Source organism: Mus pahari, chromosome 16 (assembly GCF_900095145.1).
Source record: "Mus pahari chromosome 16, PAHARI_EIJ_v1.1, whole genome shotgun sequence".
Classification (NCBI taxonomy): domain Eukaryota; kingdom Metazoa; phylum Chordata; class Mammalia; order Rodentia; family Muridae; genus Mus; species Mus pahari.
The window spans coordinates 24,176,088-24,191,146 of record NC_034605.1 but is presented as its reverse complement, the minus strand read 5'-3'; the positions used below and the strand labels follow the sequence as shown (position 1 = coordinate 24,191,146).

Sequence of the window (15,059 nt, the reverse complement as noted above, 5' to 3'; positions counted from 1 at the left end):
AGAGAGAGAGAGAGAGAGAGAGAGAGAGAGAGAGAGAGAGAGAGAATACATGAAGTCAGTAAATCCCAGGCTGTAGAAAAATTTCACAGCTAAATTTTATGAGAAAGGAAAAGATGAAAAGCTAAGCTGTAGATTGTAATAGACCTTGTACATGTAAAAGGAGGGCAAACATGACAAAACAATGATTACAAAGTTCAGATGTTTTCTTTTACAGGTGGGTAGAAAAGCCATGACTATCTGGAGCATGTGGATGGGACTTCTGGCCGCAATAATTCTCTCTTCTTTCTGACCTGGGTGATTTACACAGGAGCTTACCTTTCAAAAGTGAAACAACTTCATGTGGATTCTACATCCGCTTCATTTTATGCAGAAAGGGTTTTAAAAGTTGTTAACAAAATAACTACAACTTACTGATAGATTCATATGAGTGAATATGAAAATATTAAGCCCTGAGAAAACAATACTCATTAAGTTCATTCCTCCTTCTAGGAGCTGGTGAAAACTAGTACTGGGGCAGAAAATGGTCCATGCGGGACATGGTAAGCAGGTGTTGTATATGCCATTCTCACTAAGCCTTTCTTTTTGAGTTCTAAATATGCTATCCTGTAAGTGCACAAAAAATGATACTTCTCTGTTGACACGGGGTACTAAATAAATCAAAGATACAATCACCATTAGGCTCAATACCATACTTAAGAGAGGAAAAAAAATAGTGTCAGCCTTCTTGACGAATTAGTTTCTCCTAAGAGAAAGAAAATTTGGCTCTCAAATACATAAGTATTATATATACAGAAAATAGAGTAAATGTTTTCTTTCTACTCAGTCTGAAGCACAAACGTATAGCTTTCTAAAAGCACGAATCAGTGTCTTGGTTTTTGTAGGATGAATGGGACGGTTGATTGAGGTCCAGGTGAGACGAAATGCGTGTCTCTGATACCTTCCCATTTGGGGTTTTGAGATCAGAAATCCTTCCAGCCTAGTGTCTGTATTAGTAGAACTGTGTGTGTCTGTGAATGTGAGTATAAGCAAACATAGAACTGTTTGTTATTTTGACTTCTTAATATTTAAGATAATTATCATCAGGTGGGAAAATCATTATCATTGTGATACACTAATGATAATTGGCCATTTAACGTTTTTCTCCCTAAATAGCCACCATGATGTCTGCCATGATAGAGAATGTCAGACAGAAACTACCTAGAGGGGGCATTTTATTTCAATCTTTATAAGGGCCACAAAAATAGATATCTAAGGAAAGCACAATCAAATTCTTCTCCATAAGATTCCCTCTTGATGATTCACAGAGGAGGAGACAATCGGACCCAGCACCAGGGCTCTTGCAAACTTACCAGGCAGGTAGCTACAGAGTCTCTCCATCGCCACCTGGACCGAAGAATTGTGAACTTCAGCCAGTTGCTCAATCACAGATGTCAGTACCACACACCCTGGGGGGAGCAGAAGAACGTGTCAGCATTCACCAGGAGCTGGAGGGTCTAGGAAGACTGGATGTTTGAGGACATCAACTGAGACTCAAAACTGCCCTTGCTTTTGCCTTTAAATGTCTATTGCATACCTAAACACACTGGGATTTACAGAGAAATGAGAAATGTAATGAGAAGACTGTGGGTTGGGGGCTCAGAAAGTCAGAGGTTGTCAGAGTAGCTTGGCTACCAGTAAAGCTATGTGACCCAGGGGCAGTAATTAATCTTGTTAATCCTCCAGAGAAAATAAGAGAAAACAATGTGAGAGAAATTAAGAGAAAGAAACGTGGTTGCATGAGATAGGAGGAGGAAAGTTGTGCATGCTACTGTAACTTCTCAAACCTCTACCTGCTCCTCTGCAGTAAGTGTCTTTATTATCCTAGCCCACAAAATCCTGCCCTGTGTCCTAGAGTCAGATTTCTAATTTTGGGACAGTAGTGGAAATTTTTCAGAAGACCTGGGATTGAGTCTTGACTTTATCACCTTGGACTCAATATCTTCCATTTTTTAAGTCGTGGCTTCCTTATAAAGCAGGAAATAACACATTTTCTAAAGTGCAACTGTGCTGATGAATAGGAGTGATAATGCAATTGAGTGTGTCTTTGATAGATGACACCCCATGAAACCTTCCAGGCCATAAAGTTAGCACTATTAAGTATGAACCAAATATGCTGAGTGTCTAGAAGAAAACATGGGCACAGTAGGAATGTATTCTTTCTCTTACTTTAGCATAGGATAAGTATGACTCCCCTGGGTTTCTTAGATCACATTTCTAGAAGGTTCTATTACTTACCTCAATCTATTAAACTGATGGAGAGATTGAAACATCCTCTTCCTTAAAAAAAAAAGAGACTCCTTCTTTGTATAAGACTATTGTCTTGGCCCAAGATATATAAGTGTATGAGAAGTTTCTAGACTTCATTCATATGAGAAAAGTGGGCACTTGTTAGCAGATTTGTAGCACAGAAGTTCCATGTGAAGAAGCTGGCTAAAAGTGAGATCAGTGAGCAGGGCCCCCAACCTACATACGAGTGTCATTAAACCCAAATTCCTACCATGGCCCCCAGAGAAGATGAACAAGGCTACTGAGCATGTCTAGACAGAAAGAAATAAGGCCTGCTATAAAATGAGATGAAGAAATGAGAGCTATCCACCTCTCTATAGAGACTGAAGTGCCCGCTAACACTTTACTTACAATTGCTCTGTCCCCTCAGATAGGGGAGGGAGTGCCCGCTAGGCATGAGATACTGAGACCCGTGCTCTTAGGCTGATAGGACCCACTTGCTGGTGTGTTTGGTAACCTCAACCATCAAGATCGACTGGCTATATTTCCTAATGACTTCAGCACCTTTGAGGGTTTTCTTACATCACCATAAATTAACCAGTAGCTGATAGTGATTAATATTCTCTGGCCTGAAAAGCATTGTCATGCATATTTGTTCTGTTTTTAAAATAGAAACCCAATGAAATCTCATTTTAGAAAACAGGATACAAAACCGGACAGCAAAGATAATAACCCGCTCAACTCATCTGGTACGACCAATCGCACCTTCATTTTGAGTCTATCAAGTATATTAAAAACTCTAAACTGCAAATGGAACGTGATAAGTAGTTTTACTGCAATGCAGTTGAAAAGGAAAAGGCTTTGAATGAAACACAGCATGGGTTCAAATATTGGATCCGCTACTTGAAAATGCTGTGCCTTTTGAAACTTTATTCTTGAGTTTCAAGTGGACTCCAAGTTTCTGAACAGGGCAATGGAGTCTCACTTCCTTTGCGAACTAGCACAGGGTCTCGTTCATAAAATAAGGGCAGGAATTGTTTACGACTTGAAGAGGGCCTATTCAAGAGTTTGTTGTGGACATTTTGGTCACTGGTTGCTGGGTATGTGTGGGGGGGTGCAGTTTCCTGGGGAATGGTTAATGCCTACTTCTGCAGCTGCTTCCGAGCTCTGCTATTTCACTGGTTTATCTCAGTTTCCATGTCTGGATAACAGGTAGCTTCCCTTGAGCCTGACAGCAGATCCCATTAGAATCATGCTCAAATGTTCAGCGCTCTGTCGAACCAGCATGCAGTGCTCTGGATGACTGTCTATGGATGGTGAGCCACACTGATTGATGCCTGGAGTGGACTCAAAGCAGGGTGCACATGGGGTTCAGAAGTGATAGGAGAGGGCTTGGTGCTGTCACCAAGCAGAGATTCCATTGGGAATTGTGTCCAGTACTCAGTCAGTTGCTAGTATGATTTTGAACACCTTAAATTAAAAAAAAAAAAATCCCATTACTGTCCACAAAATAATTTGGTATGGATGTCATTAAAAATATTTTCAGTCTGAATCCTTAAGCAGATGACAAAGAACTATGGATGATTTTCATGACTGAAGTATTCTAGGAGTATTTAGAAGTTAGACTGGACCCACGGCAAGGGTAGAGTACATATTTATCAAAGGAATGATGGTAAGAACAGTCTTCTCTTGATAATATTTTCTTGTTAAAAATAAGATAATAAAGGAGCATAAAAACATTTGTGAATTGTCATGCTGCCTCCGTTTCCCTTAGGACACCATTCTCTGAGATACTGAATCTTAAGAGGAATCCAAAATTAGTATGCTACTCCCCTCCAATAAACCTCTATCGTGAAGTAGCTCGTTTTAGTCCCACCCCTTCCTCAAAGGCTTTACACGTTGTTTTCCATCTCCTCCCTTGTTAATGCTCCTTCATCTCTCTACCCAATCAGTAGCCACATCACTCTTGTCCTCTTACTTAGAAGTCTATGCAGACATCTCTCCTTATCTGTGACAGACAGTTTCTAGTACCACCCCTGCACCCCCGGCCAAGTACAAAAATCTTTAAATGTTCAAGATCCTTAACCCATACATACCCTTCTAGATCCTTTAAGTCACCTCTTGGTTACTTATAATACCTAATGTGATGTGTTTAGTTTGCAAATTGTTGTTAAACTGTATGGCTCAGGGAATGGGACAAAAGAAAAAAGTCTATATACATTCAAGACAAACAATTATAACACATTTTGATCAGAGGTTGGTTGAATACACAGGTCTGTGAGCCATGGATGTAAATGGCCCACTGTACTAATGACCTTGGACTGGCATTAGATACTCCTCTGATACCACCTTCCTGGAGAGAGAAGAGTTAGCTCCAATTTTCTTCCACTTCAGAGGCACCGTGAAAGAGCACCACATACATTTACTAAAAAAGGGGAGTAAAGAAAATCTTAGGAAGCATCCTCAGGACTTGTTGAGGGACTGCCTCTCGAAGGAGACTCACATGAGAAACCTACATTGGATGGTTTTGTGGCTAGAGAAACTACCTGACTGGTCCTCTCTTTCTCCAAGTGTTGGGCTGGCAGCATGGGAGGGAAGATGACAAAATCTGCATCTCAAATCAGAGGATTCTGGTAACATTGCTTTAACAGAGGAATCATGCATCCAACTAAAGAAACCTGTCCTGGGCAAGAAAATACTAGAACTTGATGGGCTCCCGGATGAACAGTGCGATCCCTATCTATGGAGCATTCAAAATATACTTCCCAAGTTTATAACAACTTTATGGTAATGAGCAACTGGGAAGTGGTGACTTGTAAGAGACCATGCAGAGAAGGGAGGAAAAGCACCCTCTGCAGAGAATCAAGACCTGTAGCCTGAAAGAATAGGACAGAAGGCTCCACGTTTTTCACAATTTAATTAGCAGCAGACTTTCTTTCTCCTTTATAATTGAACACTATAGTTTGTTATAATGAATGGCCTAATAGGCAAGCTAGGAGGCGAGATGTGGAGACTAGATCTTCATTCAGATCAGCAGGACTGTTGGGGAACATGGGACATAGAGGAACACTTCTTGGAGTCTTATTTTCAGAATTCCATTCCAGTGGAGCCATGGATTGGGGATTTCTCTTTCTTGAAAAATCCATTCCAACGCTTATTTGCATTTGTTTTAAACCATGGCTTAAAAGGATGCGTACAAAGTGCCCTGGGCTCCTGGGACCAAGTCCGCTTCTTTATAGTAGAGGCACAGGCTTCCCTTTTGACTTTGACTCAGAGAAATTCCATCAAAGACTGACGGCTGTAGCCCCTTAGCACTGTTGGCTAAAATTGGAAAATCATTAGGTAGATAAAAAGGAGCCAGGCCCTGGGAAGGTGGGGAGAAAACAAGATAGAGAACAATAAGAGTCAGTTGTCTCTGAAGGCCAGGCAACTCCTCCCTCGCTCATCACTGCCTAGTGAAGAGTTCTGATCAAAAGGATCCCACAGACGTGCAGGTAATGGGGTTTGAAGCACTGAACACCTGGCTGGAAACAGCTTCGATGTGGAGGTCCATCTTCACCTCCCTCCAGTGGGCTGGACTCCCTTTCAGTCGAATCATTAATTTGGGGTCTGCAGTGAATGCATTGCATTCTTCAGCATCGAGAATGGAGGGATGGGAAAGAACTGAGTTATCTTTAAGGGGCTGGCCACTGGGAATTTGACCATACTCTACTGAGTATATGGACAACCTTAATTGTACTTGGTGCATGTGTGTGTGTGTGTGGGGGAATGTGCACAGGGGTGGGAGGGTGGACCTGGGAGTAATGGAAAGTGAATGTGACCAGGTGCACTGTAAGGAATTCCCAAACAATCAATAAAGAGATTATATTTGGAAAAAAAAATGGAAAGCATGGAGGGCTCGCCTATAGTCTAATAAGAGATTTCACTGCCTTGACAAGCTAACGATTGTTTTCCTGGAAGAGACATGTGTGCTGAGTAATCTCTCCCAGTGAAGATTACTGTCTGGCCACTAAGAAAAGGCCTGGCTCTGTTGAAGTGAGTGTTGAATCTGGAAACGAGGACAGGTTAGAGTTATACAGTTTACTCAGTGGTCTCTGTCTGAGAGGTCATCTATGGAAAATCCCTTTTTATCTGTTGTCTGGAAATAGTGAGTTTAACAGAAGCAGACGCCCCTGATTTAGTGACGAGAGAAGCAAATGGGCCTGAGTATAACAGGGGTCCACTTCTGGTACCTTAGGCAGACAGCTCATTGAGGCGTGGGATTCTGCCTGTGTAGTACAGTAAGAATGTGGACCAGATCACCAAATCTGCCTGTAGTAGAGTAAGAATGTGGACCAGATCACCAAATCTGCTTCTCATGAGGGGTGAAACTCATTTCACAGCGTTTTAGAATGTTCAGGAAGTGACAATGACTTGGGATGGCACCCATCCCTCAAGAGGCTCTGTGGCTCTCAGCGAGATTTGAATTCTTTTAGGTTGTAGCTACATGTGTGAGCTAACGTGCCAGAGGGAAATTAAGGCAACCCAGTCAGAGGCCTGCCAACTAACAGTTTTATGAATGAGACCATTCTAGATCATCCATTCCTGCCATTTCGCCATCTACCACTCGTGTTCAGCTGCCCACGGGGTCCCAGGCTATTTCAGCTACAGTCAGTCATTCAGTGAGTCCCAACCCACAGAATTCTGAGCAAGTAAATGATCCTCATGTGTTTGTACCAGAGTTGCAGCGCTAGAATGATACAGCCAACAACATGAACACAGTGCCTGCAGCAGAGACACATTTAACAAACGTTTTACTTCCTCTCCTATCTGCTGGAGCAGCCACGTGGGACAGACAGACAGACTTTTCATGAACACTTTTTTCTTTTTTAAAAAAGATTTATTCATTTATTTCATGTATGTGAGTACACTGATGCTGTCTTCAGGCTCACCAGAAGAGGGCATCAGATCCCCATTACAGATGGTTGTAAGCCACCATGTGGTTGCTGGGAATTGAACTCAGGACCTCTGGGAGAGCAGTCAGTGCTCTTAACCCCTGAGCCATCTTTCCAGTCCATAAACACTTTTTGAGACGGAAGTTTAGAATCTTATCTATGAAAATGTGTGACACTATGGGTGTATTATTTGTCTTTTCTAGGGCTGAATTTACTTTTGTTGTAAATATCTAAACTTTCCCTTCATTTGGGTATGTTCTAAGCCTCTGTGCCCTTAACCTAACTGCCACTTCAAATATTGCTTTTGATGAGAAAATGCCCAGCAAGTTCCAAATTGCTGACTATGCCAAGAACATTGGCAACAAGAGAGTACCATATTAAGTAGTTACTGGTGAATGCAAGAACTTGAGGCATTAGAGAGCAAGCAGAAGACAAGCAAGGCAACAAGAAAAATTAGGCCCTGTGGAGATGTAAGTAAAGCATGAATACCAGTGATTTGCGCTTATACACATTGACTTAAAAATATACCACCATGGTCTCCTTTTAACTTGTGTTGATAATTCCATACCTTGGATTCTTTTTCAATTACAGTTCTATTTTATTCAGTTCTCCTACCATTAAATATTTTATCCCAGTGTAATACAATGGTTAAAAACTTTATTGATTTAATTATTATTGTTTTTACATTAAATTTTTTATAAAAATTTAAATAAAAATTAAAAATTTAATAAATGTGACTTTAAATTCCTCTAGATCATGTTTCTTTATTAATAAAGTTAACCTAAAAACAAAATATCTGCCCAATATATGAGAAATTACTGAATGATAAGGTAAAATTTTATAATAATTCTATTTCTTAATGAAATGGTTGGGTCTCACAAACTAATATCCATATCTGTTAATGAATATTATTTATCCATACACAAAATTCAGCATAACGTATGTGTCTGTTTTCATTTTTACACATGCAAGTGCCAAGAAAGATATTTACATAAATAAATGGTAATGGTTATATTTTTCATGCAGAAAAATCACTCAGTTCTTTGAACTTCCTCAGATTTACATACCAAAAATCTAGAATGTCTATTTGAAATGATCTATAACTCAACAACTTTATTGTCTTCTCTAGTTTTTCTGAAAGAACTAAAAATCAACTGACTTGAAACACTGTGTCATTAATCAAGGAAGTCTTTGAGGGGTTTTTTTTTTTGATAAATATACCCTTAAATTAACTAACACTTACCTCTTAATTATACTTATTATTATTTTGCTTATATTTGTGAAAGCTAAAAAAAATTAAGAAAGTGAAATATTTCTATTTTCCTTTCACTTTGTATATATGATGTTAACAAATGCTTTTGTGTGTGGCGTTGGAAATGGTGAGGGTGAAATTAGCCCTTGATCTGGGAAGGAAACCATAGTTAAATCTTCAATGAGCAGCAGATTTTTCAAAGCTGCCTTTTATCAAGTTGGGGGAAGACCACTTTTCTTTCATAATTTGTTGAGCTTTCTTAAGAGATCTTGTCAAATAATTCACATTTCTGCTGGATTGATAATGTATAAATACCCTTTATTTTGCCAATGTAGTGCATTCTATTAGACAACATTCAGATAATAAGTCAGCTGGGCATTTCTAGCAAAGATACCATTTGGTCATAGGGCACCTAGCATTCGTTTAATTTTATATGTTGCTGAATTTTTTTTGTGTTTTATTTTAAGAGATTTTTTTAAAATCCATGTTCATACAATAATGTTGTGTAACAGTATGAACTGCTAACTCTTTCTTGTGGTGTCCATCTGGGTTTAACACTAGAGCAAAACCTAACACAAACTGGGATATATTCCCTTCTCTTTTATTTTATGAAAGGAATTAATTATATTTCATTGAAATTATGTCCTTCCTAATATTTTATGGAACTCACAGGTGAAAGCAGCTCGTGAACTTGGCTGATGTCCCTTAAATTCATGTTCTTCTTGGAATTTGATCATATATATATGCCTTATTTGGAATTGGTGCAAGTAGTGGGAATAAAGGCATGCAAGACTAGACCAGGCCCCTAATGAATAAAGTGATCTCACAAGAAGAGGCAATGACGCATGCAAAGGAGAAAAGTCACATGACTATGAATGCAGGGGTGATGCAGCTGGAAGGCTAAGAACAGGAAGACGTGCAACCCCAGAAGGCAGGAGACAAGCATAGTTTACTTCAGACACCCCAACCTCCACAACTGTGAGATAATTCGTTCTTGTGGCTGTAGCCAGCCTAATTGTGGTAGTTTTGTTGTGTTGTTGGCAGCCCAAGAACACTAATCCAACTTCTGGTTATTAATTTAATCTCTTAACTTGATACAGGTCTATTCACGCCTTTTATTTCTTAAGTCATTTTTCAGTATTTTGGTCTTCTTTACAGTCTTTTTCCCCATTGTATCTTAATTCTTGACTTTCAAAATTGTCCATAATGTTAGTGTACAGGCAATTCCACTGCCTGCCCTCAGAGGCTTAGAAGTTGCTTATGTCATGACCTGCCTCTGCAACCAACCACCTGGAACCCTAGGTGTGTGTGTGTTGTTGTGTGTGTTGTTGTGTGTGTTGTTGTGTGTGTATAAAAAAGACCCGCCACCAACTCTGCTTTATCTCTGTTCCGGGGATTCTCTCTTCCCCTCTCTGTCTCCCTCCGTTTTCTCTGCCCTCTCCATTCTGCTCCCATCTGTCTGCCTGTCTCCATGTCATCTGCTTTATCCCTGCTCCAAGTCCTCACTCCTCTCCCTCCCCAGTAAGGCCACTTTACACCAGGCCTGCACCATGGCGTAATTCCTCAGGGTGCTCCTTGGCTTAGGCCACCCAAAGCACCCCTCACCGCATTATACTTTGTAACACATAATAGTCTATTATAATCATTTTTGTTTCTTTTGGGTATGTAGTGACGCTTTAGTTGAGCTTTTTGAAAATTATGTTTATCAATTTTAAGTGATAAGTTCACATAAAAGTTCATTGATTATGTGTGTCTCCCCCAGTATCGGCTTTTCATTAGTGCATTTGTTTTGATTTTATTATTCTTTATTCTGATGTTTATTTTCTTTATTTTACTTAGTTTTGGTCTGAAGCATTGTTTCTCTGGATTCTTAAGGTAGAAAGCAGGTTGTTGATTTTAAATCTTTCTTCTAAAGAAAGTTACATTGTTCTCTAAGCATGATTTAGCTAGCATCATAAGCCAGTTTCTTTTGTCATGGTTTTGGCATAAAATATGTTACTTTGCTTTCACATTTCTCATTATTGAATTTTAATGTGATAGATAACTATATGATTTCAATCCTTTAAAATAAATTTATGCTTACTTTACTGAATAACCTGTGCTTTATCATAGGAATGTCTTGGCCTCAAAACTACATCTCAGGATAAATGTTACCAAGGAGTACAATGGAAACTTAAAGTCACCGAGAAAAGAAATTGAAAAGAAGGAAAAAACTTCCCATACTCATGGATTGGAAGGACTATGATGAAAATGAACATCCTACCAAAACCGATCTACAAACTCACTGGGCTCCTCTTCAAAATTCCAGTGAAGCTCTTCTTGGAAATTGAAAACAGAATCTTAAATTTAATATAGAAATACAAAGGTCTAGGATAGTCCAAGGAATCCTGAACAACAACACACCAAACAAACAAACAAAATGTAAGTGGTATCACCATTGCAGATTTCAAGTTATACTGGAGTAATCAACAATGAAACATACATGGTGCATAAAAAAGACACACTGACCAATGAAATAGAGCGGAGGACACATGTATAAGCCCTCAATACTACAGTTACTTCATTTTTGGCAGAGGCCAACAATACTTATTGGAGAGAAGAGAACATCCTTTGTACCATGCTGGTCAAACTGGAGATGGCCTGTAGAAGAATGACACTAGATCCTCATCTCTCACGCTGCACAAAATTCAGCTCCAAATGGTTCAAGGACCTCAGCATAAGACCTGATACTCAGGATTTAACAGAAAGTAGGCAATATACTTTTACTCATTGGCACAGGAAATAACTTTCTGTATAGCATCCTGATAGCACAAGCTTTAAGTTCAACAACTAAAAATGGAAACTTTGTAAAACAAAAAAGCTGTACAGCAAAGGAAACTATCATTTCAGTGAAGAAGTACCCTACAGAATATGAAAAAAAAACTTTACCTGATCTATATGATAGAGGGTTTGTATCTAAACTATACAAAAAAAATCACTCTAAAAACAAACAAATAGAACAAATAAAAACAAAAAACAGCCAACCAAAGAAAAAGACCCCAAAACCTAAACATCAAAACCCAAACAAAACAAACCCAAACAAAACAAAACAAAATAAAACAACCAAGACAATTAAAAACTAGGGTATGGACCTAAACAGTCTCAAAAGATGAAAACAAATTGCTGAGAAACATTTTTTTTTAAATGTTTGACATCCCTACCTATCAAAGGAATGAAAATTAGAATGTTAAGATTAAAAACAACAGAAGATGACCTGGTTGTAGTGAAAGGGGAACATATATGGGTGGGAATACAAACTGGCACAGTTATTATGGCAACCAGTGTGGAGGCTGCTCAATAAGCTAGAAGGATATCTACTCCAAGACCCAGTTACACCACTCTGGGACATTACTCAAAGGACTTCATATTCTCCTCTAGAGATCCCTGCTTATCCATGCTCACTGCTGCTTCATTCCCAATAGTCAGGAAATTGAAACAGCCTAGATGTCCATCAGCTGATGAATGAGCTAGGAAAATGTGCTGTGTTTACACAATGCAGTATCATTCGTCTCTTAATAAAAATGAAATTGTAGAATTTTTAGGTAAATGAATGGCACTGAAAACAATCATTGTCTGTGAGGTAACGCAGGTTCAGAGCAACCAAGATTACGTGTATTCTTTCACGGTGGATGTTAGCTTTGAATCTTCAAATATTTATGGTTCATTGTTAGAAAATCACTGAGAGGTTGCAGGGAAGGGCTTTCATGGAAGAGGATGTAAAGCTCACTGGTATAAAGGGTTTAAAAGGAATAGTGGAATAGAATGGGTTAAATTTGGGTTGAGAGGAGGGCTAGGTGGAGGAGGAGATATAGAGAGGGATAAATAATACTAAAGACCTTTCAAAAAATCATATGAAAATGTACTGTTGTAGAAGCTTCCATGTGTATGCGTGTACACACATACACAATCACACATTCACACATATATGTATATGTATATTTTTAAGGTAAAGTTACCTTATAACATGGCAACAATGCTGCTACTGGACACTAGAGACTAATCACTAAAAACCCCAGTGCTGAGAATGGATTGCTTCTATTGATAGAGCTGTTGGCCAATGAAGTCCCATAGATGCCCCCGCCCCCCAAAAAACTGCACAAGCTATTACCAATGTACCTGATTATCCTCTACAATGTAATGGTAAGACCCTGTTACTGAAGACACTGCATGCTGAGTCATAGAACATGGAGAAGTCAAACTATTACATACCTGAATGCTTCATTCCCACTGGGCATGGAAGCACTAGCTTTCATAGTGCTAGAAGGTGTTGAGCAAGCTACCAGAAGAGAAAAGTAATCACTAATTTCACTCAGCTGTGAACTCTGTGGCCTACAGCATTGACAGGCCTGACATGCCCACTGGTCCAACAGAGGCATGAATGCCATGGGAGAGCCCAAGCACTTTCTGATTGAACTTCTCCTTGATCCACAAGGCGAAATCTATACCTTGCACCATTATCAGGTCAAGACCCCATAGGTAAGCAGCTTATAGACCATAGGGAAGAACTTACTACTTTTATGCTGCTAGGTGGATTTATCATTATATCAATAGAATAATGCATCTATCAGACCTCATCATAGAATCTTTTGTTTGCAGCATATGGCATGGAGATCCACAACTGGCCAGTATTGGCAAACCCTGCTATTTATGGTCACAGTCTATTATGTCCAGATAGTTCCTCTGAGCTCAGCACAAAATGGAGAACCCCCTTTCCAGCAGGGTTTCCTCTTCCCTGCCTGGCTTTATCTGAGGACAGAACCCCCACCTCCACCCCCTACCTGAGGCAGGTCACATAGTTCTTAACAGAACTTCTATTACAGTTGCTGAAGACACTTCAAACTTGAGTCAATAGAACATGGAGAAGTCAAACGATTACAGACCTGAATGCTGCATCCCCATTCCTCTTTCCTGATAAGAACCTGCCCAGCAAGTACCTGGGATTCCAGGCATTTCTTAGTACTTTCCCTTCCCACTCTTCAAGGTTCATATATAGCCCTTGTTCACTCCAAATAAAGTGTATGTGCACAGGCTATTTCACTGAATATCATCCAGAAGAACTATAATCCTCAGAGCAGCCCCCACTCCCACCCCCCGGCACTCACAGCAAGACCATGATCCTACAGACTCCTTCTTTTCCAGGCTATGCTTCATCCTTCCAGACCAGAGTGAAGCAGAATCTGGACTACCCAAGAGAAGATGCAAAATAAGGAAATCACAGGCCAGGGTGAAGAAAAGAAGAGACCGCAGAATGCTCCGCCTTGAATGGAACATCTGCCTGGACCTCGTTTTTTCAAGCCATAGGGATGATTGAGGAAAACGGAATAATAGGAGAATGAGAACCTGATGTGGATGATTACTAGAAGTATATTCTGGAAACAGGAGTGCAAAAGCACACATGAACTCACAGCAGTTGTGAACAGCATTTTAAATGTTCAAGAAAGACCAAACTCCAGTGCAGAGAGGGGAGTTGGCCATGAAATGTCACTCCTAGTTGTGGAGGTATTGGCAATTAATTGTTAGCTGCAAGAAGAAATAAAGTTAAGCTTTCTCTAAGAGTATAGCCCCTGGTACATTGACCAGAGGACGACCACACATCCAAGAATATTTTGCCAACACAAATTGGTCTTGATGGGTTCAGAAGAACAAGGCAGAAAGTGTGAAAATAATCAAAATGTAGTTTAGGAAATTCTTAATGAACTAAGAAAAAAACTTTAAAGTTAAAAATGGAACTGGGAGATGACAAATTGGTAAAGTGCTTGCAGTGTAAACATGTTGGCCTGAGTTTGACTCCTAGAACCCATATTATAAACAAAACAAACAAACAAACAAACACAAATGGTCCTAAAGCACATCTCTTTTGTTGTAATCAGGTGGGGGACTCTGAGATGTTGGCAAGGTCTTTGTGATGTCCAGACCCATATTCCTCGTTTTTGTTTAGTTCTATCTTTTTTAAGATGCAAGAACTGTTTAAATATTAAGGTATATTTTTGAATTGCATAATTTTCTTTTCAATTCTGTGACCTTTTTTTGTATTTTAAGGCTTCTATTAAATTCACACACATAGGGACAATACAATATGTAATAGAAATATGTAATAGCTTACCTCTTGTTGGTATAATGATTCCCTTATTTTAAAATATGCCACTTTGTTTTTATACGATTCTATAGCTTAAAGCATACTCTGTGGCACAAAGTAATAAGTCTTGTAGTTTCTCTTTCTTTGTCAGATCTTTCTCCATCCTTGTATTTTCAATCTATTTATGCCTTTAAATCTAGGCATAACTTTAGTATACACAATCTAGTTAGATTCTACTTTAAAAAGAACAGGTTGTTTTGATTATATTGACCTTAGAGTAGCATGTGTGCTCCCCACAAAGAAGGTCTCTCTGTGAGATTTCTAGCTGCCTGTGCTATTCACATGTGTTCTTCTTTGGTCTTCTATCTTTGCTGTTATTTTCTTCTTCCTCCTCCTCCTCCTCTTTCTTCTTCTTCTTCTTCTTCTTCTTCTTCTTCTTCTTCTTCTTCTTCTTCTTCTTCTTCTTCTTCTTCTTCTTCTTCTTCTTCTTCTT

The 15,059-nt window shown here is 39.3% G+C and overlaps 1 protein-coding gene across 2 annotated transcripts in view; it reads right to left on the bottom strand.

Annotated features, from left to right (window-relative positions):
• Positions 1 to 15,059, bottom strand: part of Aoah (acyloxyacyl hydrolase) — a 196,458-nt gene that overhangs the window by 169,576 nt on the left and 11,823 nt on the right. For both annotated transcript variants that reach the window (XM_021215760.2, XM_021215761.2), the window contains exon 2: positions 1,350 to 1,445. In XM_021215760.2, the coding sequence (XP_021071419.1) occupies positions 1,350 to 1,445 (96 nt within the window). The remainder of the gene's footprint in view (positions 1 to 1,349; positions 1,446 to 15,059) is intronic.